General features: G+C 53.3%; 1 protein-coding gene and 1 pseudogene across 3 annotated transcripts; both read right to left on the bottom strand.

The window, feature by feature from the left end:
- Positions 1–2,951: 2,951 nt before the first annotated feature.
- On the bottom strand, positions 2,952–3,878 carry LOC132218449 (glyceraldehyde-3-phosphate dehydrogenase-like; annotated as a pseudogene).
- Positions 3,879–14,299: 10,421 nt separating this feature from the next.
- PIF1 (PIF1 5'-to-3' DNA helicase) lies at positions 14,300–22,408 on the bottom strand. Of its 3 annotated transcripts, XM_059698507.1 has the most exons (14): positions 22,240–22,408; positions 21,627–21,807; positions 20,945–21,539; positions 19,956–20,088; positions 19,739–19,864; positions 19,465–19,618; positions 19,271–19,385; positions 19,089–19,195; positions 17,711–17,850; positions 17,253–17,359; positions 16,432–16,519; positions 16,132–16,277; positions 15,293–15,484; positions 14,300–15,124 (listed from the first exon to the last, which is right to left on the bottom strand). In XM_059698507.1, the coding sequence occupies exons 3-14, from the start codon at positions 21,518–21,520 to the stop codon at positions 15,065–15,067; spliced, it is 1,944 nt and encodes a 647-aa protein (XP_059554490.1). In that variant the 5' UTR covers positions 21,521–21,539; positions 21,627–21,807; positions 22,240–22,408; the 3' UTR covers positions 14,300–15,064. The 3 variants fall into 3 exon arrangements, with proteins under 3 accessions (XP_059554490.1, XP_059554482.1, XP_059554499.1); XM_059698499.1 differs by having other exon boundaries at positions 20,945–21,807; XM_059698516.1 differs by lacking the exon at positions 21,627–21,807.
- Positions 22,409–25,181: the final 2,773 nt, after the last annotated feature.

Below are 25,181 nucleotides of genomic sequence, written 5' to 3'. Positions count from 1 at the left end.
GTAGGAAATCTGTCTCCGGAGGTTGGAAATGGGAGGCTGGAGCTAAGAGATTATGAAACAGATTGGCCAAGGTGACTGAATAGCAGGCGGTGCGCCCTTCTCAGGGGAGATACGGGCGGGCTGCTGCAGGGAGTAAGTTTGGGAGGCTCCATTCCCCCCTCCCCTCCCAAAAGCTCTGGGAGGTCCACAGTGGCATTAGCATGTGAAAGGCTTAGAAAGAAGGGGATGTTGCCGAAGAGCTCCACTTAGCTGCTGAGTGGGGGTTGTCTCACTGCGGCTCACTAGACTTCCTGGAGGAACATCCCAGGCAGGGAAACTTAAGCAGGCATTAAAAGATGTCACCATCTGATCAGGTTGAGTATATTTTTCAAATGGTTTGAAGTAAACTAGCCTCAGAGGGATGGATGGAGTAAGTGTGGTGGGGGCAGGTAACCTGAGCCTTGTCTATTGCTAGAAGAATCCATCTCCCCTCACAAGATTTCTAACCCAGAAGGTTAAATCCCTTTTCCACGTGTGGCTCAGAGAGGTTTAGAAGCTGCCCCAAGATCACAGAGCAGGAATGGAGGGAAGTCAGGACAGGACTGGAAGCCGAGTATGTTTTACCTCAAACCCCTTGCTTTTAACCTTCTGGCAATTTAATTCTGAATAGGTTGTGATTAAAAGTAGCAATGCCCTGGCTAGTGTGGCTGCGTTGGTTGCGTGCCGTCCCACGCACCCAGAGGCCACTAGTTCAGTTCTGGTCGGGGCTCCGGTCTTGGGCTTGATCCCCAGTAGGGAGTGTGCAGAAGGTAGCTGGTCAATGTTTCTATCTCTCCTTTTCCCTTCCTCTCTCTCTAAAATCAATAAAAAAAATATTTTTTTTAAAGTTGGGATTAAAAAGTTAGTAGTGCTCTCATTGGTTTGGCTCAGTGGATAGAGCGTTGGCCTGCGGACTGAAGAGTCCCAGGTTCGATTCTGGTCAGGGGCATATGCCCAGATTGTGAGCTCCATCCCCAGTTGGGGGAATGTGGGAGGCAGCTGATCAATGATTCTCTTTTACCATTGATATTTCTATCTTCCTCTCTGAAATCAATACAAATATATTTTATTTTATTTTATTTTATTTAATATATTTTATTGATTTTTTACTGAGAGGAAGGGAGAGAGATAGAGAGTTAGAAACATCGATGAGAGAGAAACATCGATCAGCTGCCTCCTGCACATCCCCCACTGGGGAAATGCCTGCAACCCAGGTACATGCCCTTGACCGGAATCGAACCTGGGACCTTTCAGTCCACAGGCCGATGCTCTATCCACTGAGCCAAACCGGCTTTGGCAATACAAATATATTTTAAAAAATAAAAATAGTTAGTAGCAACATTAAATCCATGAAGCAGTCAGGTCCTCCCTCCCTCAGTCCTGCCTGCCCCCCTCCCCACACCTCCAGCCCTATTGCTGGTTGTCCTGGTACACTGACGCTGGAAGGAACGGCAGGGGTTCAGGCCTGGGGGCTTGGGGGTGCTGCTGGTAGAAACCAGGTTGAGAGGAGGAAACGATTTTTAGGATGCTCAGAGTTCATTTGTCATCAGACAGAGAGATCTACCACTTATCAGGTATGTGACCTGGGACAATAAACTGAACCTCAGTTTCCCTGAACTGCAGGGTGGTACTACCGTGGAACCTCAGTTCTCAAACTTAATTCATTTGGAAGGCTGTTCCAGAAAGGAATTGTTTGAAAATGGAATCATTCTCTCCCCCCTCCCCTTAGAAATAATGTAAATTGAATTAATCTGTTCCAGATCCCCAAAAGCAAAACACACACACACACACACACACACATTTTCAGAGCACAATTTCCTGAGATGTTAAGTACTTGAAGATTAGCAGTAAACTGACTCACACTCACACATTTTCTCCTTTGTTGCCTGCGAGACACGTGACTGATCATACAGATATCAGCAAGAACTGAAGTTTTGTTCAACAACCAAGACATTTTCCGTGAACAACTTGGTTGAGAACCAAATTGTTCGAGATGGAAGACGTTCAAAAACTGACTTTTTAAAACATCTCCCATCTCAAACTTTCTTGAACATCTCCTCCTTTTCTTTTTTTAAATATTTATTTCTTTTTTAAAAAAATGCTCACCAGATGATATTTTTTCCATTGATTTTAAGAGAGAGTGGAAGGGAGGGAGGAGGGGGAGAGAGATCAATGTGAGAGAGAGACGGCACCCCAACTGTGGCTGGATTGAACATGCAACTCAGGTAAGTGCCCTTAACCAGGAGTCAAACCTGAGCTCTGGTCCGAGGGCTCGTGTTCTAACTGCTGAGCAACACCAGCCAGGGTGAACATCTACTTTGTCATTGATTTCTAATTTCATCCCATGTTGTTTCACTTTTTTATTTTTAAAGTATCTTTTTTATTGACTTTTTAGAGAGAGAGGAAGGAAAAGGGAGAGAGAGAGAAACATCAATGATGAGAATCATCGGTTGGCTGCCTCCTGCACGCCCCCTACTGGGGATTGAGCCCGCAACCCAGGCATGTGCCCTGATGGGGAATCAAACCCTGACCTCCTGGTTCATAGGTTGATGCTCAACCACTGAGCCACACTGGCTGGGTGGTATACTTTCTCTCTCTCTCTCTCTTTTTTTTTTTGTCTGGGTACAGTGTACTTTATTGATGGTACATACTAAGCCCCTCCCCTTCTTCAGGAAGTCTGGGATGGAAATTGTGTCAAAGATGAGAAATTCTCAGTGTATTGAGAGATTTAGTTGGGGGCAAGATCTCCCCGGCAGCGAAGGGCTGCTCTTTTCCTCTTGTGTTCTGGGTATGGCTGGTAGTCCAGGTCACTCTTCCTTCTTGGAGGCCATAGGGTCCATCACCCCGTCGCTGTAGTCAGAGCCATTGTCATACCAGGAAGTGAGCCTGACAGAGTGGTGGTTGAGAGCAATGTGAGGCCTCCTCGCCCCCCCAAAAAAAGAGACGTAAGCCCCAGCATTGAAGGTGGATAGTGGGTGTGACTGTTAAAGCCACAGGAGACAACCTAGCCTTCAGTGCAGCCCAGGATGCCGTTTGGGGGCCCCCTAATGCCTCCTTCCCCAGCTTCTTAGTGTCATCATATTCGGAATCTTTCTTACCAAATGGTAGGTCAGATCCATAACCCATATATTAGGACAGTGGTTCTCAACCTGTGGGTCGCGACCCCTTTGGCGGTTGAACGACCCTTTCACAGGGGTCGCCTAAGACCATCCTGCATATCAGATATTTACATGACGAGTCATAACAGTAGCAACATTACAGTTATGAAGTAGCAACGAAAATAATTTTATGGTTGGGTCACAACATGAGGAGCTGTATTTAAAGGGCCAGAAGGTTGAGAACCACTGCATTAGAAGGTAGGGACATGGAAGGCCATGCCAGTGAGTTTCTTATTCAGCTCAGGGATGACCTTGCCCACAGCCTTGGCAGCACCAGTAGGAGCAGAGATGATGTTAGCCCCTCAGCCGTCACACCACAGCTTCCCAGAGGGACCCTCCACCCTTGGCCAGTGGCGGACCAAGCAGTTGGTGGTGCAGGAGGCATTGCTGACAATCCTGGGGGAATTGTCATACTTCTCACGTTTCACACCCATCACAAACGTGGGGCATCAGCAGAAGGAGCATAGATATGACCCTTTGGGCTCCAACCTTCAAGTGAGCCGCAGCCTTCTCCAAGGTGGTGCAGACACCCGTGGACTCCACAACATATTCAGCACCAGGGTCACCACATTTGATGTTGGTGGGATCTTGCTCCAGGGAGATGGGGGTGGGCCTCCCATTGATGACAAGCTACCTGTTCTCAGCCTCGGCTGGGCCATTGACCTTGCCATGGGTGGAATAATACTGGGACATGTAGACCATGAAGTTAAGTTCAATGAGGAGGTCATTGATGACAACAATACCCGCGTTGTAGAGTTAAAAGTTGCCGTGGTGACCAGGCACTCAATGTGGCCGAATCTACTTACCCGGTCCTGAGCCATTATGTGTCAGACGTGGCTGGCACCGCACAAGAGGGGGCTGCCTGTTGACAGGGAGGATCAGAGCTTGGTAGTTTTTTATGTTTATTGTGCTTGGGGTTAAGTATCTTACGCCTGTAGATTTATAGTTTTCATCAAATTTGGAAATGTTTCAGTTTATTTTTCTTCAAATAATCTTTTCTGTCCTTCTCCCTCCTTCGGAGATGCCAATTACACGTCGGTGTTAGGTCACTTGAAGTTGCCTCAGCTCACTGACGTTATTATACTTTTTTAAGCTTTTTCTCTGTTTTATTTTAGATAGTTTTTATTACTATGTATTCAAGTTCACTAATTTTCTGCCATGTCTAATGTTCCATTAATCCATGTAGTGTATTTTTTTATCTCAGACATTATAGTTTTCATCTCTAGAATTTCAATTTAAGTTTTGTGTGTTTTTTCCAATTTAAGTCTTGTAAAAAACATCTTCTAGCCCTAGCTGGTTTGGCTCAGTGGATAGAGCGTCGGCCTGTGGACTGATGGTCCCGGGTTCAATTTTGGTCAAGGGCACATGCCTGGTTGTGGGCTCGATCCCCAGTAGGGGGCGTGCATGAGACAGCCAATCAATGATTCTCTCATCATTGATGTTTCTATCTCTCTCTCTCCCTCTCCCTTCCTCTCTGAAATCAATAAAAATATATTTTAAAAAATATCTTCTATATCTCTACTTAACACAGCACTCTTTCCTATATCTTGCACCTATGCAATCGAGTTTTAATAACTGTTTTAATGTCCGTGTCTCCTAATTCTGTCATCTGTGAAATTTCTGGGTAGGTTTCAATTGATTGGTTTTTCTTTCCATCATGGGCCATATTTTCCTGTTTCTTTATATACACGCTAATTTTTATTGGTTGCCAGACACTGTGAATTTTGTTTTGCTGGGCGCTATTTTTGTATTTGTATAAATATTCTTGAGCTTTGTTCTGGGGTACAAAAGTCATTTGAAAATAGTTTGGCCCTTTCAGATCTTGTTTTTGTTAGGTGGGGCCAGAACAGCATTTAGTTTGACCTACTTTTGAGCCAAAAATTCTTCTGCGTGCTCCGCTCAATGCCCCATTAATTGTGAGGTTTCCACTCTGGTTGTGGGAACCAGCACTACTCCCAGCCCTGCGTCAGCTCCCAGGATTGTGCTGATTCCTTTGCATGGTTCTCACTGTGCCTCCAGGGTTCCCTCAGAGAAGGCACTGAGCTGAGTTACCGAAGAGGGGCCCTCGGAGGAGCTCCAGAGCTCTCTGTGCGGCTCTCGCCTTTTCAGTCTCTGCCTTGTGACCCCAGACCCCTGGCGTCACCTTTCCAGGGCCTAGACCACCAGACTCCACCTGCCTGCCCTGGTCTGGAAGCTTCGGGCAGTAAAGTGGGGCTCACCACATTTGTTTTCTGACTCACAGGAGTCACTACAGGGTGTCCCCCCAAAAATGTATGGGTACTGTAACAGAGGATAGCTCAGTTTTGAGAATGAAATGTATTTTTTTAAATCTTTATTGTTGCCGAAACCGGTTTGGCTCAGTGGATAGAGCGTCAGCCTGCGGACTGAAAGGTCCCAGGTTCGATTCTGGTCAAGGGCATGTACCTGGGTTGCAGGCACATCCCCAGTAGGAGATGTGCAGGAGGCAGCTGATTGATGTTTCTAACTCTCTATCTCTCTCCCTTCCTCTCTGTAAAAAATCAATAAAATATATTTTTAAAAAAATCTTTATTGTTGACAGTATTACATAGGTCCTCCTTTTTCCCCCATTAACCTCTTCCAGCTTGCTCCCATCTGCACCCCCAAAAATGAAATGTATTTTAATAAACACTGCCTTTATAATGATTCAAAGTGTGTATACATTTTGGGGAGACACCCTATATTTTCCATCGTCTGGCATTCAATGTCTTCAGGGCCATTGTTTCATATATTTTGTTGGGCATTTCAGTTGTTTTAGGTGGGAATGTCAGTCCAGTCCCTGTTGCTCCACCTTGGCTGGAAGAAGGAATCCTTGTGATCGGTGGTTAATTTGTTCAGCTGGCATTTATTGAGGGCGAGCCTACTGTGTGCCCACCTCACACTGGTCCTGTGGCTCTCAAATACGCCGCATGTCCCTATCTCAGGGTCCTTCGGGGGCCCTTTCCTCTCTCTGGAATGCTTTTCCCAGCTATGCATCCTCTCTCCGCTCAAAGGCCTTCTCCGTTTTCCTTTAGTAAAGCGAATTCCTCTCTTTTATTTCCCATCACACGTAGCTTTCCTTTACAGCTTATTTTACTAGAGTAAATAGGAATGTCTGTCTGATTCCCTGCATCCGGCTCAGGGCCAGGCACACTGTAGGTGTTCAGTAAATATTTATGAACAGTGAGGTCCTTGCGTATTTCACAGAGCCTGTCATATAACAGCTCAGTCAAATTGGGGTTGCTTGGCTGATGGGAACACATCTCCCTGCCCTAGGGTTGCTAGCAGGGAAGGGACTCAGGGCCCCTGGACTGAAGCCACACTCTCCTTACTGATAACCAAAGGCCAGCGAGCCAGCCACGGAGGGCTGACAGGTGGGGTTGATGAGTTCCAGACCCAGGCCTCTGGGCCTCGCATAGCCCGGCAGAACCGGACGCTGGGCAGGAGCCAGAGCCAAGCTTCCATGACGTCGTCTCCAAGGGCCATGCCCCTCCCTGGGCCTGGGTGGAGCTTCAGGTCTCACCCCCCCTCTCAGAACCCTCTGCCACCAGGTCCTGGGGGAAGACGGAGCCTTCCTCCTGGTTCCTGTCCCAGATCTAGTTGTGTGACTGTTGCAACTATTACAACACACACAGGACTATAGGTTGACTACAAAGTGAAAAATACTTTGTGCACAGAAAACCTTTTACAAGTACTCGCTGAATTGGAAAAGCCTTAGGAAGCTTCTGTTCCAAACCCCTATTTTTGACTGAGGAAGAGACTGAGGTTTCAATGAGGTAAGGCATATAGACTGCTTAGCAACAGGCTGGGGACTTTGTGTTTTATCCTAGCCTCTAACCCGCTGCCCACCTCTGGCTAAGCAACCTGTGCCTTGGTGCCTCCCTGCTTCTCGACAGCCGTCCTCCCCACCCTCAGCTGGGGGCCTGGGTCCATCTGTCATCAACAAGGCTTATCGCTAGCATAGTTTGAGCCTATATGAGGTACCAAGCCATGAGCTAAGCACTCTGCATGCATCATCTAATTCTTATCTAATAGGTAGTATTGTCCCCACTTTACTGATGAGGAAACTGAGGCTGGGAGGCATTAGGTAACCTGCCCAAGGCCCTACCAGTGGTTGAAGCAGTGTTCAGACCCCAGAGTGGGTGGTCTCTAAGCTCCTAGGTCTGGCTTCTCTTCCCTTAGCAGTTTCTTCTAATAACATGGATTTTCTATCAGCTACCACTTCCTGGGTCTTTGGGGGAAGCTTGCTTTCTTTTTCTCCTCTTTTTACTTATTTATTTTTATTGATGGATTTTAGAGAAAGAGAGGAAGGGAGAGAGAGAGAGAGAGAGAGAGAGAGAGGCATCGATTTGTTGTTCCGCTTACTTATGCATTCATTGGTTGCTTCCTGGGTGTGCCCTGACTGGGGATTGAACCTGCAGCCTGGTGTAGTGGGATGATGCTCTAACCCGGGAAGCTTTCTGAGTCTCTGATTTCGTGAATCATCTGAACAGGCAACACAAGGTCCAAAGCCTCCAGTTAAGAGTCTGCCTTGAGGCCCAACTATGTATGAGCTTTTTTTGAAGTTGGTGCTGAGGATGTCTCTGAAGGGCGAAGATAACCTGTGTCAAAAACAGAGTCCGGGGGAAGGCAGGGAAGTGAGCTGCAGCCCACAGGCCCAGCCTTTCCCTCAGCCAGTGCCTTGCCAGCTGGTTCTCTAGGAGCCCCCCTTCTAGACTGCCCACCGGGTGGTGGGAGCTGCAGGTGCAGGCAGGCGCGTGGAGTCCAGCCTGTGGGAGCTCCAGGTGGGCGGGGTCACCTCTGATGGGGCCCCAGACGGTGGCCTCTCGAGGAGGTAGCGGGACTTGGCCAGCCTTAGGGGACCTCACCGATTTGAATGAAGGAGAGTGAGAGTGGGACGGGCAGCCTTTCCAGCACAGAGAGCCAGGAGTGCGGGTAGCATGTCCGCACCACAACCCCCCAAGTTGAGGGGTTGTTAGTGCCCTCGGCACATGAGGAACTGAGTCCAGGGTCTGACTGCAGGCGGGATGTGCCGACTGCCAGGGGATGAGGCGGCATATTCTGAGGGAGGCCCCTGGGCACCATGGGAGGTTCCCAAGCCTCAGGTTAGCTGAGCGATGTGTGTGGGGGTAAATCAGAGGGGAAGAGAACGGAGGGGCCAGCAGAGGCTGTCGGGCAATCTTGGTGACTATGAGGTGGCCGGGGCCAGAGCAGGAGCCTAGAAAAGAGGCCTGGGGGAGTAGGGCTGGGCTGATGGGATGGCACCTCATCTATCATCTATCCAACCTATCTGCTTTCCACAAGGAAACAGGCCCAAACAGGAAAAGGGGCTTGCCCAAGGGCACGCAATGGGTTAATGGTAGAACCAAGCTAGAAAGACCCTGGGAAGCTCAGGGACACCCCCATTAAACAAGGAGCTGAATCTCCTCCGATAATAGACCCTCCTCCCCCAGGGATCAAGTCCACACCAGCTTGGCTTCTGTCTCATAGTGGGACCCCTGGCCTCCCTTCCCCTTCCCTGGGCCACAGTTTGCGCATCTGTGAAATGAGGCCACTGGACCAGCTGACCGATCTGGCCCTTTCTGCGCTCAGTGCTCGGAGGAAGAAGAGGCCAGGCCTTCTCCCTCACTCTGTCCCCCGACCCCCGAGTCCAGCCGCAGCCTGACACAGATGGGGGGCAGGGGGGGGGGCCGGGGCGCAGCCTGCTGTGGCTCACGTGCCTGAGGAATGAGTGCCTGGTCCCGAGGAGGCAGCATGATCTGCAAAGGATCCCTGACCCTCTCCCTTTGAACCCTGGAGAGGGCGGCTCAGTCATGTGAGGACCACAGGGGGATTAGTGGGGCTGAGATGGGAGGCTGGGGAGGGCCACCTGGAGAAAGACTGGGAAGAGGGGAGAGCAGGCATCAGGAGAGTAGGGCCTTGGGCCTCAAAGAGAAAGAACTGAGCTGCTGGGAAGGGCTCTGCTGGGTCCTGCTGTGGGAAGGTGGGGGGGGGGGGGTGCGGGCAGGAACCCAGGAGGAGGGGAGAAGTGTGGTGGGCCTGCGGAAAAGAGGAGGGGGGCAGAAGGCAGGAGTCGGGACTCTGCCTGAGAGGTGAAACAGGCAGAAGAAGAGTGTGTGCAGGGGCTTTGAGTGAGGCCTGGTGCCTGACAAGAGTTGCTGTCGGGTGTTGCATATAGACCCTTCCGCTCACTGGCGGTGTGGCCTTGGGCAGGTCTCTTGGCTTCTCTGAGCCTCAGATGCTAAAACCAAAGAGCAGTTGTGTTTCATTCTTCACACTGGGCAGGCTGTGAGATCAGATTTCAGTCCTACCCCAGATCCTCCCTCTCCCCTCACTAGCCACTGTGGTTGCACCACTTCTTCACCCAAGCACCCCCCCTCCCCCGCAGGGCCTGGGGGCTAGCATCATTCCCCATCCTCCCACCCCCAGGTAGTGAGGGCTGCCTCAGCCCCTCTAAGAGGTTCTAGCCAACCCAGGGCCTAAGGAGTGAGGGGACCAAAGTGGAGGCGGGGGTGGGGGCAAGGACTTTCCCAAGCTCACGGTGGGAGGAGGGAGCCATGCCTCTTGCCCCCACCCCCCTCCCCCCTCCAGCCTCCGAAGGGATATTTGGGGCTCTCCTCCTCTTTCCCGAAGCCCTGCTTGTCTTCTGCATAACAAGGAGAGAATGTTATTTAAAAGGAGATCAGGAGATTTGCCTTAAATAGGCATGGAGTGCTGTGCCAGGGCCCAGGGTGAAGGGCGAGGGGGAGGGGGGGGAGGCGGCAGTGGTGGAGAGGAGGTGGAGGGAGGGGAGGAGGCCACCCTGCCTGGTGGTGAGAAAGGAGTGGAGCTGAAAGCCTGCCCAGGGGTGTGCACAGTCCTTCACAGTTTACCAAGCACAGTCCCAGGACCCACCCGACAGCAGATGGTCAAGCTGGCTTATTCCCACCCCACCTCCATTCTGAGGAGGAGGACACTGAGGCCCGGGTCAGGGAACTGACATGCACTAGCTACCAGGTGGCATCTGATGCTGGATGCCATGGTCTTTCCACTGCAGCCCCCAGCGCTGGGAGGTGTTCAGGGAGGTGAAGAGCCCAAAGATAAGGCTTCCTATAGTGGGGATGGGGGTGTCTGTGGGGTGGGGGTGTCGTGGAGCCTCCTAGACACCTGCCTCCACCCTCGGTTCGGTTCCCAGGTCTTTGGCTCCTGCCCCCAGGTTGCCCTTGCCGGCCCTCCCAGCCCCAGCTTGTACCTGGACGCCCTCCTCACTCTGTACCTTCCCAGGTGAGCTGGGGCTCTGCTTACCCAATGCAAGCCGGGGGAGGGAGGTGAGGGGCAGCCCGGGAGAAGTATCTGTCGGAGACTGTGAGGCTAAAGGAGGGAGCTGGAGCCAGGGGTGAGAGGCATGGTCACGCCCGTCCTGCAGGGCTTGTCTGGTACCTGGAATTCACTCACTTCCCTCTTCAGTCTCCTTCCAAGCCTCGCCCCTTCCATCGTGGCCCCTCCCAGCCGTTTATGGCTCAGCGGGTGATGCTCTTGGAATCCTAAAGAAGTGGAGTTTTGCCGAAACCGGTTTGGCTCAGTGGATAGAGCGTAGGCCTACGGACTGAGGGGTCCCAGGTTCGATTCCGGTCAAGGGCATATACCTCGGTTGCAGGCACATCCCCAGTGGGAGATGTGCAGGAGGCGGCTGATCGATGTTTCTCTCCCATCGATGTTTCTAACTCTCTATCTCTTTCCTTTCCTCTCTGTAAAAAATCAATAAAATATATTTAAAAAAAAAAAAAGTGGAGTTTTGAGTGTGGAATTTCTGGGGCGAAGCTAGGGGCCAGAAGGCACCCCATGCTTGCTCCTTTTTGCAAAGGCCCTGAACATTGAGGTGAAGCCTCAGACACTGGGTGTCCAGCCTGGCCTCACCATCAGCCTTGAGACCTTGAGCTGCCCACCTGTGTCTGTCTGCTCCTCTGTAAGTAGATCTAAAGATGGCCCTCACACATGCTTGATGAGAAGAGGGACAGAGCTCTAGCCGGTTTGGCTCAGTGGATAGAGTCTCAGTCCTCGGACTGAAGGGTCTCGGGTTTGGTTTCTGTCAGGGACACGTACCTCGATTGCAGGCTCGATCCCTGGCCCAGTCGTAGGAGGCAACCAATCAATGTGTCTCTCTCACATCGATGTTTCTCTCTCTCTCTGTTTCTGTTTCTCCTCTTCCATTCTACTTTCTCTAAAAATCAATGGAAAAAATATCCTCGGTGAGGACTAACAAAAAAGAAGAAGGAGAAGGAGAAGGAGAAGAGGGAGAAGAGGAAGAAGAGAGGAAAAAAGAGGGGCAGTTGTGACAAATGCACTCACAGATCAGGGCTGAGACCCCATGTGTGTTGGGAGACAGAGAGGGGAAAACTTCACTCTCCCCTTCCTCTTAGTGGGTGGGCACAGCCTGTGTCTTCTGGAAGACTAAAAGAAAGCAGTCACTTAATCTGGGCTCCGGTGTGTTAACGTAAAAAAACCATTGAAACCTGTAAAGAATTTTTGTGAGTTTATTTGAGCCAAACTGTCGACATATGCCGGGAAGCAGAACCTCAATGAATTGAGATAGTGCTCCGGAGAATGGCAGGGTTACATCCGTATTTATACATGAAATTCATTGGTGACACATTTAAGGAGGTGGGATTAAGCGAAGTGGGGGAAACCTCTGTGATAGGATAAAAAGTAAAATGATGGACACATACTTAGGTGGGGGCAGGAACAATTAACATGATAAATGAAAGAATCTGCTGCATCTGTCCTGGGCTCAGCACACCTGGTTGTGCCCCAGGGGCTCCAGATACAGGGAAATCACAAGTTACCCAGACATTTCAAGGGTATGTTATCATAGATGCAAAAAGACAGATAGGCTCAGTTACAGTAAAGGTTGACCTTATCAGTGAAGATATCGGCTTAGGACGTAACTGCCCACCATAACTGCTTTTGGTTAAGGTTTAATTTCAGACCATCCTTTGTGGTTACTTTAGGTCTCCGAGTCTGCAAAACTGCCATGCAGGCCTCTCCTGAGCTTGTCGGGTCAGCATGTGGCCCCTTTCGTCCACAGGTGAATTCTTTTTGTTATTCTCCAGGCCACTTGGGAGGCAGGGAAAGGGTAAGGATGGGGAGGAGGGGTGCAGGATGGCCACTGTAGGTAAGTAATGAAGGACAAAGAGAGCTAACCAGGAGGGTTTCCCGCACACCTGGCCCCATCCAGCTCTGGCCTTACTTCATTGGTCAGCTGTTCGCCCCATTTCACTAATGGTGAAACTGGGGCTGAGGATTTAGGCAGCATGTCCAAGGTCACACGGGAAGTGGGAAGCCAGTATCTGACTTCAGGGCCTTCTGCTAAAAACCCCAGGATCCTGGGACTTGGGTTCCAGACCCAGCTTGCAGTGTAGCCTTGGCCAAGTCACCTAATCTCTGATTAGTTTTCTCTCCCCCTGTCTTCTCGGGGTTATTGTGAAAAAACCAGAGGGCTAATGAGCACAAACCATAAGGTACTCAACTGATACCTGGCGCAAGCTCCTCAACAAAGGAACCTCCTCCTCTCTGCTCTTCCTGGGCTCCCGGCTCCTGAGGTATCCATGTGCCCCAACAAGGCAACAAAGAATCTTCCAGGTCTCTGGGAAGGGACTGGCCGACCACTTGGCACCACCTAGTGGCCCATGGTGTGTGGTGCTTGGCCAGGGTGCTCTGAGACTGAGGGTTTGAGCATGACCATTGGCCCTGTGGGGGTGGGCAGAATATGCTGGCCCCTCAGAAAGGATGAGGTCATGCCACGCTAAGCCCGCCCCTGGCCACTCCCCTGAGGACACATGACGGTGGGCACTCCACCCGTCCCCATCTTAGCCCACATCTCACTGGCAAGGGGAGGCCACGGGTTCTCTCCCAGCTCTGCCACTGCCTCACTCCCAGGACTCAGCCGCCGCCCCTGCAGAACTGGAGTAACCATCCCCTGCTCTCAGGGAGCGTGGAACGGTGGTGTGTTCTTTCCTGTATCAACCATTTTATGAAGGGTCTCCTTTCTAGAGTCATCATGCTGAGAGCTGTGGGGATACAAGGGCTGCTAAGCCAAGTTTCTTGCTACCAAGGCACCTGCCTTATTCTAGACCAGTGGTTCTCAACCTTGGTTGCACATTAGAATGACCTGGGAATCTTTTTAAAATCCTGATTTCTGGGCCTCATCCTCCAGAAATTCTGTTTCTTTGTTATAGGGTGGGGCCACAACATGAGTAACAAAGAAACAGAAATTCTGGAGGATGAGGCCCAGAAATCAGGATTTTAAAAAGATTCCCAGGTGGTTCTAATGTGCAGCCAAGGTTGAGAGCCACGGTTCTAGGGGAAGACAGACTTGTAAGTTGATCATTGCCCTCAAGGCAGATCACAGCTGCTCGGAGGAGGAGAGCACTGCACAATGAGGACTGGACAGGCTGGTGCCCAGGCAGGCTCATGAGGAAGCCATCTTTCAGCAGAGCAGGTCCGTATGGAACCAGGGAAAGCTGAAGCCAGTGCCTGGGCGAGGGGAAAGGGCTGGCAGGGGGAGGGGTGCTTTGGCAGTGTGGGTCGAGGATGGGGTCAGAGAGGAGAGTCCCAGGAGAGGACCCTCAGGCATCCTCAACAGCCCAGCTCTGGGGATGATGTAAAATTCATCTCCCAGCAGAAGCCCTGGTACCTCCTGCACCTTCAAGCACCTTCAGCTCCTGCCAGAGGCTGCAGGACCTGTATGGGAGACCAAGCCCAGCCAGCCACACACCTGCCTCTAGGTCTGGACTGAGTGATGTGAGCAGGCAGAAGAGTTTCAGGACTGCTTCCCCTGGTGGCTGTGAAAGGCGCCCAGGGGTGGCCAGAGGTCCTCCTGGCCAGCTGCTCCCAGCTCCACTCCTGCCAGTGGTTCTAGCCTCCCTGGTTCCCACTGTTTCCAAGCCTGGGTTTCTGGGCTCCTCATATCACTTCTTCGAGCTAGCCTTCTGTTCCATTACCTTCCTTTCCTGCTTAAGTTATCCCCAGTCTGTCTCTCCTGTTTCCATCCACGAACCGGCAACCTCCTAGTGCATGGGAAGAGGTGCAACCAGCTGAGCGACACCAGCCAGGGCAGGGGTGTGCCTCCTTAAAGAGAGCCGAGGAACCACAGTCCTTACACAATTCACAGGTTTATTTGTCCTAAATAAATACCATCTGAGCATGCATATATGCATGGACACAGACAATAGGGTGGTGAAGGCCTGGGGTGGGGGGTGGGGGCAGGCTGGAGGGGGGCCATGGGGGGGAAAGGGGGACATATGTAATACTTCCAACTATATTTATTAAAATAAATAAATAAATAAACTCAACCGGAGAACACCCATTTCAATCCTCACTCACTGTTTCTTTGCCCAGAAAGCAGCTTAAGAGATGGGCGCACAGTGTGCTGTGCGTGTCCTCACGTCAGGCTCAGGCGGGTGTCGGTCCTGGCTGTGCGAGGCTGGGCCTGGCTGTGAAATTACCTCAGGGTCCCTTCTCCACCTGGGGCCTGTACCGGCCTGAGTCCCACAGAACCCACGTGCCTCTTCCTGCCCCTGGAACACCTCTCCCTCTGCAGCCCAAAGCGGGTGGCCCTCATGACGGTGGTCCCGTGGCCAGCCCTCTGTCCTCTAACACCAGATACCACCACAGGCCCATTCCCAACTGGCACAGAAAGACGATTCCTGACCCTGGAAGCAGCTCGCCCAGTGCAAGGGGAGAAACCGAGGCACGGCTGGCAAATGGGTGGGAAGCATTATCCCTGTAGCCGTGCCAGGAGGCTGAGAGACCCTAATGACGGGAGAACGGGCACTGACCATCCTCCCCTGCTATCTCCTGGGGTCCTAGCTCACGCAGGAGGGGGAGACCATCTTCTGTCTTCTCTTTGGGGCTCAAAGGTTTGGATCCACATTCTCCTGGTCTGAGGCTGCTTCATCATCATTTGGGGACTCCTAGATTGAAGCCAGAGAACCTGAGTCACGAGCTTCTGCTGCCTTCCAGGGCCACAGTCTGGGGGCCAGCATCTCCTTCCTCTTGCCCCTGTCCACAATGGAGCCGGAGAAGGCTCTGCCACCCCTACCCAGGGTCCCTTGGCCCACCACTGGGTGACTCCCTCTTACCAGGCCGAGGCCACTGCCCCGCCGCAGGGTGGCATAGAAGCGTAGCACACGGGGGTCACAGCGAACCACCATGGGGTCAAAGTCCAGCACACGCAGGCCCTGCAGGCTGCGGGCCCGGGAAAGGGCCACGTAGGCCTGGCCACTGGCAAACACGCGGCCCAAGGAGATCTCCACGCAATCCAGGGACATGCCCTGGGGATGGAGAGACAGAGATGGAGCCAGCTCTGCCTGAAGTCCTTTGTGCCCAAGAGCCCGACCCACCTCACCAGCCCCGCTATTGCCCCTGGATCTCCTGGCCCAGCCCCGAGATTCTCAAGGCAGAGGGATAGGCTGACCCTGGATGGGCATCTGAGCAGGAGGGCTCCAGGAGATACGTCCAGGATAAGCGAGAGGGGTGGGGGTGGGGGGGCGGAAGGAAAGAACTCAGGCCTGGGTCAGACCGGCATGGAAAGGAATCCGGCTCTGCCTCTCACTAGTTGTGTGGCCTTGGACACGTTACTTAACCGCTCTGAGCCTCGGTTTCCTCCTCTGTGAAACAGGAATGATGACTACATCTGCACTTCATACAGGTGTTGTGAGTATTAACGTTAACATGTCTGGTAGTGGCTCAGAAAGTGGCAGGGCAGGAGATGACGGGGGCAAGTATATGGATCCCGGAAAGGGAGAGCATGGGATGGGAAATGCACTCAAGAAAGGTTTATCCTACAACTGGTCTGGAACTTTGCCTCCAGGGCAAGCTCAACTCCCATAAAGCCTTTAAGGCCCCCCTCAAATTGCCCCTCACCTTTTTCGTCCCCCCTCTGCCCTGCCCTGTCCCACCCCCCGCACTGGCTGCTCACCTGGCTCTTGTGGATGGACATGGCCCAGGCCAGCTGGAGGGGCAGCTGCTGCCGGCTGAGGAGCCGGCCCCCAGTGGTCTGCACCGTCCAGCGTTCAGCACGGATGACCTCGGTGACCCCACATAGAAACCGTACCTGGGGCAGCCCTGAGGGAGGCATGGAGAAGTCCCACTTTTCAGCCCTGTTTCAGGGCTCAGAGGTGAGAAGCAGGCCTCACCTTTGCACCCTAGACTCTTTCTCTTCAAACTTATCCTCGGGCCCTGTTGCCCCAAGCAGTTGGTCTGCACCCCCATCACTCACCTCTCCCCTCAGTCTCGAAGCCGACCACCACCCCTCGGGCACCATTCACCAGGCCCTGGGACACCGCCAAGTTCTTCACCAACATCACCTGCAAGGGAGAGAAGGCATGGAGAGCTGCCCATTCCTGTGCCTGGCCTCGGGCCCAGGGGCCACTGCTGTGGTTTTGGGAGGCTGGGGGCTGTCATGGAGGGGCACTGAGTCCTACTTTTAGCTTAGCCACCAGCTGACTGTCCCCCTGCAGCAAGATGCTTTATTTTCCCGGCCTCGGTTTCCCTTTGTGTCAAGGGGACGGACATTGCTCGGGAGCAGGTAAAGAGCATAAGGTCACAGACATCATAGGGCTTTGAAAGCTACCACGTCTGTTGGGGGGTATATGTGGGCCCCAACCTCGAGGGCCAGCCCCCAGCCGCCACCCCTCTTCCAACCACATGGTGCCTGCACTTTCCCCCTGGGTGCCCGTTGGAACCTGAGGAAAGGCTCCCATGTGGCCCACCCCGACACAGTGGCAGGAAGGAGGACTCTCATAGTAGAGGGTACGCTACGGAAGGCCACTGTGTGGGGGAGACAGTTCACTCCCTGATGAGAGATGAAACAAAGCTTCAGCAAGGACAAGGGGCTTGTCCAAAGCAACGCTGCCTGGAGCACCAGATGTTGACACAGGAAGGCAGTGGAAAGCTAAAGACAGGAAGGTGGGTGGGAACAGGAGGAAGGGAGTTTGCTGTGGTCACAGCTGGGCCCTCTAGCTGTGGAGCAGCCTGGGCAGAGGGGCAAAGGTTGGGGAAGCCCAAGCTCCCAGGGTCTAGGCCCTGCTTCCCACGCACCTGGGCCCCCAGCTTTAGCTGAAGGAGCTTGCTAACGGGACACTGGGCATCCAGAGTCCGGGCTTGCTCAGGGTCACTGTCCATGGCCTCAAAGCTGTGCACCTCACCTGGGGAAGGAGTGGGACAAACAGATTACTAGTCACTTGTGGCTTCGTTTCCCAAAACACGTATCAGACCAGGGCTTGGGGGGAGGTAACAGGGTTAGCTCAGGCCTATCTGGAGCTTTAGAATCAGAGACCTGAATTCCAGCATCTTCTGGCTGAGTGACCTTGACCCTTTCAAGGTCACACCTCTCAAAACCAGTTACCTCTGTAAATATAAGGGCCTTATGGCCACAGAGGTTGGGGCCTGGGTATTTATCCCAAGGCCCCAGGCTGCCAGGAGTGGGGGGTGGGGGCTGACATACCTGCCTGATAGCCTCCCCAGCTAGTACTAGCCAACCCTGGCTCCCTGCTCACCTGGCAGGTCCCGCAGCCGCCTCTCATTGGTAAGAGCCACGTCATCCTGGTGGGTGCAGAGCCTGGTGGCCACAATTCCGTCTCGCCCCACCTTGTGGGTGGCCGTAGCCTGGAGCTGGCGGGTCACCTCATTTGAGCACCTGTGGGGGCTGGGCATTAGGGCAGAGCCCATCTAAATGCCAGGGAAGGTGGGGCATGTGGATGGTATGGCGCAAGCAGCAGGCCATGGGTCAGGCCTGGGGACTGGACAGGGGCACGAGGGCAAGATTTGCCGGCCAACTTATCCTTCTCCACTTGGACCCCGTACATGGGGACTGAGCATAGTGTGTGTGTGGGTTTGTGTGTGTGTGGGGGGGTACTTGGCTGTGATCATGGGTGGGTACCCTTTCCTTTGCTTGTCCCCAGGAAGAAGCTAGCCACCCTCCCATCCCCAGCGCTCCTTGGGAAGTCTGGTATGCTGAGTGGGCACAGTCCAGAGGTTTAGAGGACCTAGACCAGGCGCTGATGTTGATACCTGTAATGCTGGTAGCCTATAATCTAGATGACAATGTTCTAGCCCCTGGCCTGCTGCCTTGGGGGGAAAAAATTGAGCCTGTGTTTCTATTTCTCCCCATCTACAGTCTTCCTCCATCTGGGGAGGCCTGGGTACCGCAGCACTACCGTGGGAGGAGGGGGGACAACTTGGGTCCCTCTCTCCCACTTAGCGTTCCTCTTGTCCCGTGCATGCTGGTGCGTGCTGTGCACCTTCCTACCCGCCTCCTGTCCCCAGGCGTAGAGAGCAGCTCACCACCACTACCCTCCCCAAGCTCATCCCAATCTGACCTGGCTTTCAAGGCCCAGCTCTGGCTCGTCATCTGCCCTCCTGGCCTGTCCACTCCCATGTTAGAGTAGTTGTAGCATTTCAACCGTTTGTCCTAGCTGGGCAGGGATCATGTCTGCAGTGTTCCCCACCCCCACCTCTACCACCACCACCAAGTGACCCCACAGGCTTTAAGAGTGGAAGGAAAAAAGGAAAAGAAAAGAGTGGAAGGAACTTAGATTTTAAAGTCAGACCTGGGATTAAATACCAGCCCTGACTTTGGGCAAGCCACTTCACCCCTGAGAACCCCAGCTTTTGCATCTGTGAAATGGGAGTGTCGATATCTCGGAATTCTTCTTGTGTGTCCATCTGACCATAGTTCCCTGACCCCTACTCTGTGCCAGGCCTTGTGCTGGGTGATGGGGACCTGCCCTGGGGAGGCAGGAGCTCAATATTCACAAAGTGACCATCTTCTATGGGCCCAGGAAGCATTTCTTCCTCTTGTTTGGGTCCCCATGCTCCCCTCTGACCCACACGTGGGTCCACATCTGCAAGCCCCTCTCTATTCACAGAGCCCACCTGCCCAGTCTCACAGCCTGCAGCAGAGAGATGAAGGTCTGGTCTGCCTGCCTCCACACCTTGGTCAGCTCCAGGGTCACCGGGACACACCTCCTCCAGCTCTTGGCCTGATGGGGGAGGAAGGGGTCAGGGAGCAGAGCAGACCCCTGGGCGGGGAGGGCAGGACAGGAGGTGAGTGGTACCTGGAAGCAGAACTGTGGGGGCTGGAAGCCCTTGGTTACAGGCGGCAGCTGCAGGAAGTCCCCACAGATGATGAGCTGGATCCCTCCGAATGGCTTATCCTGCTGCCGGACAGTTCTGGAGGAGTGAGCAGTGCTTTAGCGGCGAGGATCCTCATGGAAACCACCAGATCCCAGCCCTCACTGCACACACTGACCTGGCCACGGCCTCTAGCTTGTCAAATAGATCTGCCTCCACCATGGAGATCTCATCGATGACCAGCCGCTGGCAGTTCAGCCAGCCCTGCCGCACACCTGGCCGCTGGGCCAGGGCCACACATTGGGCCAGGGGAGCCTGACCCGAGCCGATGCCTGTGGGTGACATTATTCAGCTGAGACCCCAGCCCTGTCTCAACCCTGACTTCCCCTTCCTCCCTTCCCACAGGCCTGGCTTGCTCTCAGCGATAGCCGCAGGGGCGCTCGCTCACTTACCTGCAAAGGCATGGAGGGTGGTACCCCCGATGTGGCAGGCTGCCACCCCCGTGCTGGCGGTGGTCACTGTGCCTGTGGGAGGCAGTGAGCCCAGGATACGCTTCAGCAGATAAGACTTCCCTGTCCCTGGGCAGAGGGCAAAGTCAAGACCACCTCTCCTCCATCCCGTCCTCCACCATCCACCATTCCCCCCCCCCCCGACTCTGCCCCCCACTACCTGCACTCCCAGTGAAGAAAATGCTCTGGCCTTTCAGGACGACCCTCAGCACTGCAGCCTGCTCCTCAGAAAGCTGTGATTTGGCGGGGGCCAAATTCAGCTTCTTCACAGGCAGGGGCCACCTTGGGGCTTCCTGGGGGGGGACAGGGCTGTCTCAGAGCCTCCCCCCCATACTCTAGGCATTGCCACCCCCCCCACCCCCCAACGACCACCACCTTCTTGGCCCAGGTGCAATGCTACGCCTGGGAGCCCTTGTGTCTCTGCTGGCTTCATTCCTTGGAGCCCCTGTGCAGCCTTGGTTCACCTGAAGATCTTGCCAGTGACTTCTGGGGTCCAGGTCTCCCCTTGAGGAAGGGATCGAGGCTGGGTCTCCACTGACTCCTCAGGCCCTGAAGACCAGGGTCTGGGTCCTTAGCCTCCTCCCGGGTTCCTAACTCTCCTGGTCCTCTCCCTCATCCTTCTTTCTCACTTCTCACTGCAATGAACCTGTTTCTCACCTCAAAGCACCCACACAAGACCCTGCCTAGCCAGGTTCCCTTCTCCCCCATCCTTGTCTTCCCACCCCTCCGTCTCCACCCCTGCGGTCTGAGGTCCACCTGCCCCAGATCACAAACTGTCAAAACCACCAGACTTTGTCCCTACCCCCATCTGATCGGACCTGTTGGCTCCCCCTTATACGGCTGACCACTTGGTTTTTTCCAAATGCCCCTCTCCGTCTCTTTATCTTTTGAAGTTTCCTTTCCAGGCCTCCTTCTCTGCTTTCTCTTTTAATGTGACCTGGGCCACCCTTTTCCTATTCGGGCTTACCCGGTCTCAGAGATTGCATTATGAGAAACACACAATTCCCGCATCTCGGTTCTACTCAGATGTCCGATGGGCATCTCCTCTGAGATAACCAGCAGCCCCCTCAAATACCACCACCACCACGCCCAACTTGGGTCTCCTTGGTCCCTTCCAACTCAGCGGCACACCCAGTCGCCAAGGCATACCCCCTTTCCTGTCCTCACGGTGTTGGGCTCGGCCCCCACCCGCGACTCCGTGGCCCGCTCCACCGGCGTCACGTCCTGGCCCCGGGTGGCCGCTGCGCGCCGCAGCTCTTCGGGCTGCACGGGGCTGATGGTGAAGAAGTCGCGGGGCCGCGGGCCGAGCAACTGCGCGCGGGCGGAGGACGGCCCGGGACCTGGCGCCGCGGCCAGTTTGAGTCGCAGCAGGCGCAGGAAGCGGCGCAGGCGGTCCGGGGCGCAGTCCGAGAGCAGCAGCTGCACCGCGCCCGCCCGGGGCGAGCCGTCGGCCGGGAGCCGCAGGGTGCTGCGTCCCGAGGCGGCGAAGCGCGTGAAGAGGCGCGCCGCGCGCAGGGGGAAGCAGCGCGGCCGCTCCGCGGGCCCCGGCGCCTGCAGCCGCAGCATCAGCTCGCGGCGCTCGTTCCGACCCAGACTCAGCTCCGCGGTGCGCAGCGCCTGGCGCCTTCGCGGCTGCCCGCCGGGGCTCAGCTCCTCCACAGCCACGCGGCACCGCAGCTCCGCGTCCTCGCATTCCGCGGCCGCCGCCAGGGAACCGGACAGCATCGCCACCGCCTCCGCAGGTCTGCAAAGGATCGGAGCACCGGAGTCGCGGGGACTCAAGGACACGACAGGTGGTATAGAGGCCGGTCAAGGCCACATAGGATCCAACCCCTCTCCGGTAACACAAAGAGGTCACAGTGATGGCAAAAGGACGCTGGGGCAACTTAGGAAATTCATTTAGAAATTACATCCTACACGATAATTTCCAGAGCGGCGCGTGGACAGCGTCAAATGCACCCGGGTTTGGGGTGCCTCGGCTGTCCGGCAGGGGCCGCTGAAGACGGGGGACCCTGAACAGAAAAGAAGACAGCTTCAGGGACCAAGGGGACGGCACGGGAATCCTGAGTCCTCTCCCCAGGAAGCAGGGGAATCTCACGTGGGGAGATGAGCAAGGGCGCTGCTGCTCGTCCTGTCAGCTGCTGCTACGTTCACGGGTGCATACGCAGCCGAGCAGGGATCCCTATTCCCGTGGACAAAAGTGGGAACAGGCTGGGAGAGGCCACGCGCCTGGTAGAAGTCGGGGTGGTGTGATCCGAAGCTCTGGCGCTTCCCATTTCCAAGGTGGGAAGGGGTAGCGTATCTGGCGAGGTTAGGGAAATCGCGGGGCGGCCCTGGAATGTGTCTTCCCTCCGTCTGACCCTCTCGTTTGCACCCTCCCGGCGGGGACCCATTAAAGAAGCAGGTTCTCTTCCTCCCAACCCTGACTTCGGGTGGACACTCACTTGCGCCGGAACTCGGACGAGCTGGCTGGACCGAGCGGACCTGCCGGCGAAGCTCGGGCTCTATAACTTTCAAACGCAGGCCGTGGGGAATCATCCTATCACTGGCCGGATCTTTAAATTCTCCAGCCATTCAGAGGCAGGGGCGTGCCCTCACCCTCCGCCCCCTCCCTGGCTCGGGCCGTACCAATCGCACGCGGGAGGAAGGACGCTTATGGTGGCGGCGGAGCGTGGAGCATACCAAGTCGCGTGGACCGGTGGGCGTGGCGGGAGATGGCAGGGGGTGGGGTTGGGGGACTGCAGGAGCGCCGTAGGTGGTGTGGTGTCACCCAACCCTGCTCTGAAGATTTATTTTCGGAACCACCCATCCGACACACTCCCCCTCCCTAGCCCTTACAGAGCGGCTGAACTTGGCGTTGGGGAGAGCGGCCACGGATCTCTCCCACCTCCGTTTCCACCCGCAGGATCATTGCCCACTCCGGGGCAGACCACCCCAAGGCCTGCCCCGCCTCTCAGCTCTTCCTACTCCTCTTTGCCTTTGTAAGGGCCCTTTCTCTCATTGTCTTTCCCACCCAGCTGAGGCCCATCAGGGAAGAACTCTTGAGACCTGGGCGATGAAAGCTTGTGAGTTAGTCTCAGGGAATACTGTACTTATTCATCCTCTTGTTGCCCTGGAGGATGCTTGGGGAATTTATTTTTAATTACATCCCCCTTCCCCGCCCCTCCGCGTTGAAGCTTGGAATTACATAGCTGGGAGGGATCTTACAGGTGAGTACTGTCCCCTCTCCCCCCATTCATTTTATTGTCCTCATTTTGCAAATAAGGAAACCAAAGCTCCAAGAGGTTTACCGAAGGTCACGTAGCTTGTAGGTAGCAGAAACAAAGCCTTGAAACCAAGTCTCACCTGGCCTAAGTACCTGCGTGTTTACTACTACACCACACTGCTCCCAGGTGATTGGTCTTCATGGAATCCAGGCCTGGACTACAGTATCAGCTCCTGACAGCCACTGCAATGCCCAGCCCTGCCATTAGATGTTACCCTAAGCAAGTTCCATAATGTCTCAAGCCTTTGTTTCCACAAACATAAAAATGGGAGAAAGATGAAAATGTGATGATTGCACAACTCGGTGACTACTAAAAACCATTTGAATGATTTGCTTTAAATGGGTAAATTATATGGTTATGTGAATTCTAGCTCAATAAAGCTATTAGGAAAAAAATAATGAGAAATGTTTCCTCTTTAGTGTAGTCTTTTTAAAAATTTATTTAAATAGTTTATTTTTAGAGAGGAAGAGAGAAACATCCATGTTGCCTCCTGAATGCCCCCTACTGGGTATCCAGCTGGCAACCTGGGCATTGTGCCCCTTGGCCAGGAATCAAATCTGTGACCTCCTGGTGCATGCCCAACAAACTGAGTCACGCCAGCCAGGGCTTCAGTGTAGTCTTGACGTAGGAGTAGCATAAAATTTCAAAGCCACTGTAGTAGGCAGGAAAATGTCCCCCCACCATGTCCAGCCTTAATCCCCGAGCTTGTGAATATGTTACCTTACATGGCAAAAGGGACATTGCGGATGTAATAAATTAAGGATCTTGAGATGGGGAGATTATCTTGGATTGTCTGGATAGGCCCAAGGGAATCACAAGGGTTCTTATAAGGGAAAGAGGGAGACAGGAGAGTCAGAGAAGGAGATGTGATGCAGGAAGCAGAGGGGGTGGGTGGTGTGTGAAAGAGAGATTTGAAGATGCTACTGTTGGCTTTGAAAGAAAAGGCCATGAGCCAAACCAAAGAACACAGGAGGTTTCTAGAAGTGGGAAAAGACAAGAAAGTGGGTCCCCCCTAGAGTCTCCAGAAGGAAGAATGCAGTGCTTGATGTTAGCCCAGTAAGACACATGTCAAACTTCCAGAACTACGAGATAATAACTCTGTGTTGTCCTAAGCTACTACATTTGTTACAGTAACAATAGCAATACGAAACAAGTAAGTTTTTAAAATAGCAAACACTTTATTGGTTCCCTCGGCAGCTCCAGCACAAGTTTTCTTTTGAAAGGGAGGCAGAATCAAGCTACCCAGTTATTCAATTAGAAAGTGAAAGACTTGGGATTACGAAAACAGGTCTGTTTCCAAAGACTGTGTTCTCTTCCCACTAACTTCTACTCCAAGCGGAACTAGCACACTCACTCACACAGCCTGCTCCTTTCGCCCTTCCCTTTGTGCAGAACTCCCGACGGCCTCTAGAGAAGGCACAGAAACTTTCACATGGATTTTCTCCCAATATTTCTTTTTTTTTTTTTTTTGGCTTTCAAACTTCTTTAAATTGTAAAAGATATATAACATAAAATTTACCATATGATTACTTTAAGTGTACAATTAATTGCCATTAAGTAACCACCATCACTATTTCCAGAAAAATTTCATCATTCCAAACAGAAACTTTGTACCCAATTAGACAATAACTTTCAAATCCTTTCTCCTCTTTGCCCTGCCGGAAGCCGGTCCATCCTTGCTATTTCAAGGGACCTGGCATATATGGCATACTGTTCTTAATATGTTTGCTCACCTTTTTGGCACTGTGTGTTTTAACCAAGGTCACCTCTCCAAGAAAGGTTGTTTCCCCAGGTAGGGATTTTCCCCTGAAGTTAGGGAGGGAATAAAACCCCTTAACTAAGTGCCAGGCAGGTAATTAATCACTTTAACTATGAACAATCATGCTTAAGCTATATAATCTTTATTCCCTGGAATGGAGATAAGAAATGCCCTAACCTTTGGAATAGAGATTGATAGGATTGGAATCAACTGGTATAAATACAGATGTAACAAGACAACAGGACACAAAACCTAGACACAGAACCTAGACACAGAACCTACATAGAACCTAGAGACAGAAGAACTTCGCTGGAGAGAACATGGCAAAAGATCCTGGACAGAAACTGGAGACAGAACCTAG

Source organism: Myotis daubentonii, chromosome 1 (assembly GCF_963259705.1).
Source record: "Myotis daubentonii chromosome 1, mMyoDau2.1, whole genome shotgun sequence".
NCBI lineage: Eukaryota > Metazoa > Chordata > Mammalia > Chiroptera > Vespertilionidae > Myotis > Myotis daubentonii.
This window is presented reverse-complemented; position numbering and strand designations above follow the sequence as displayed.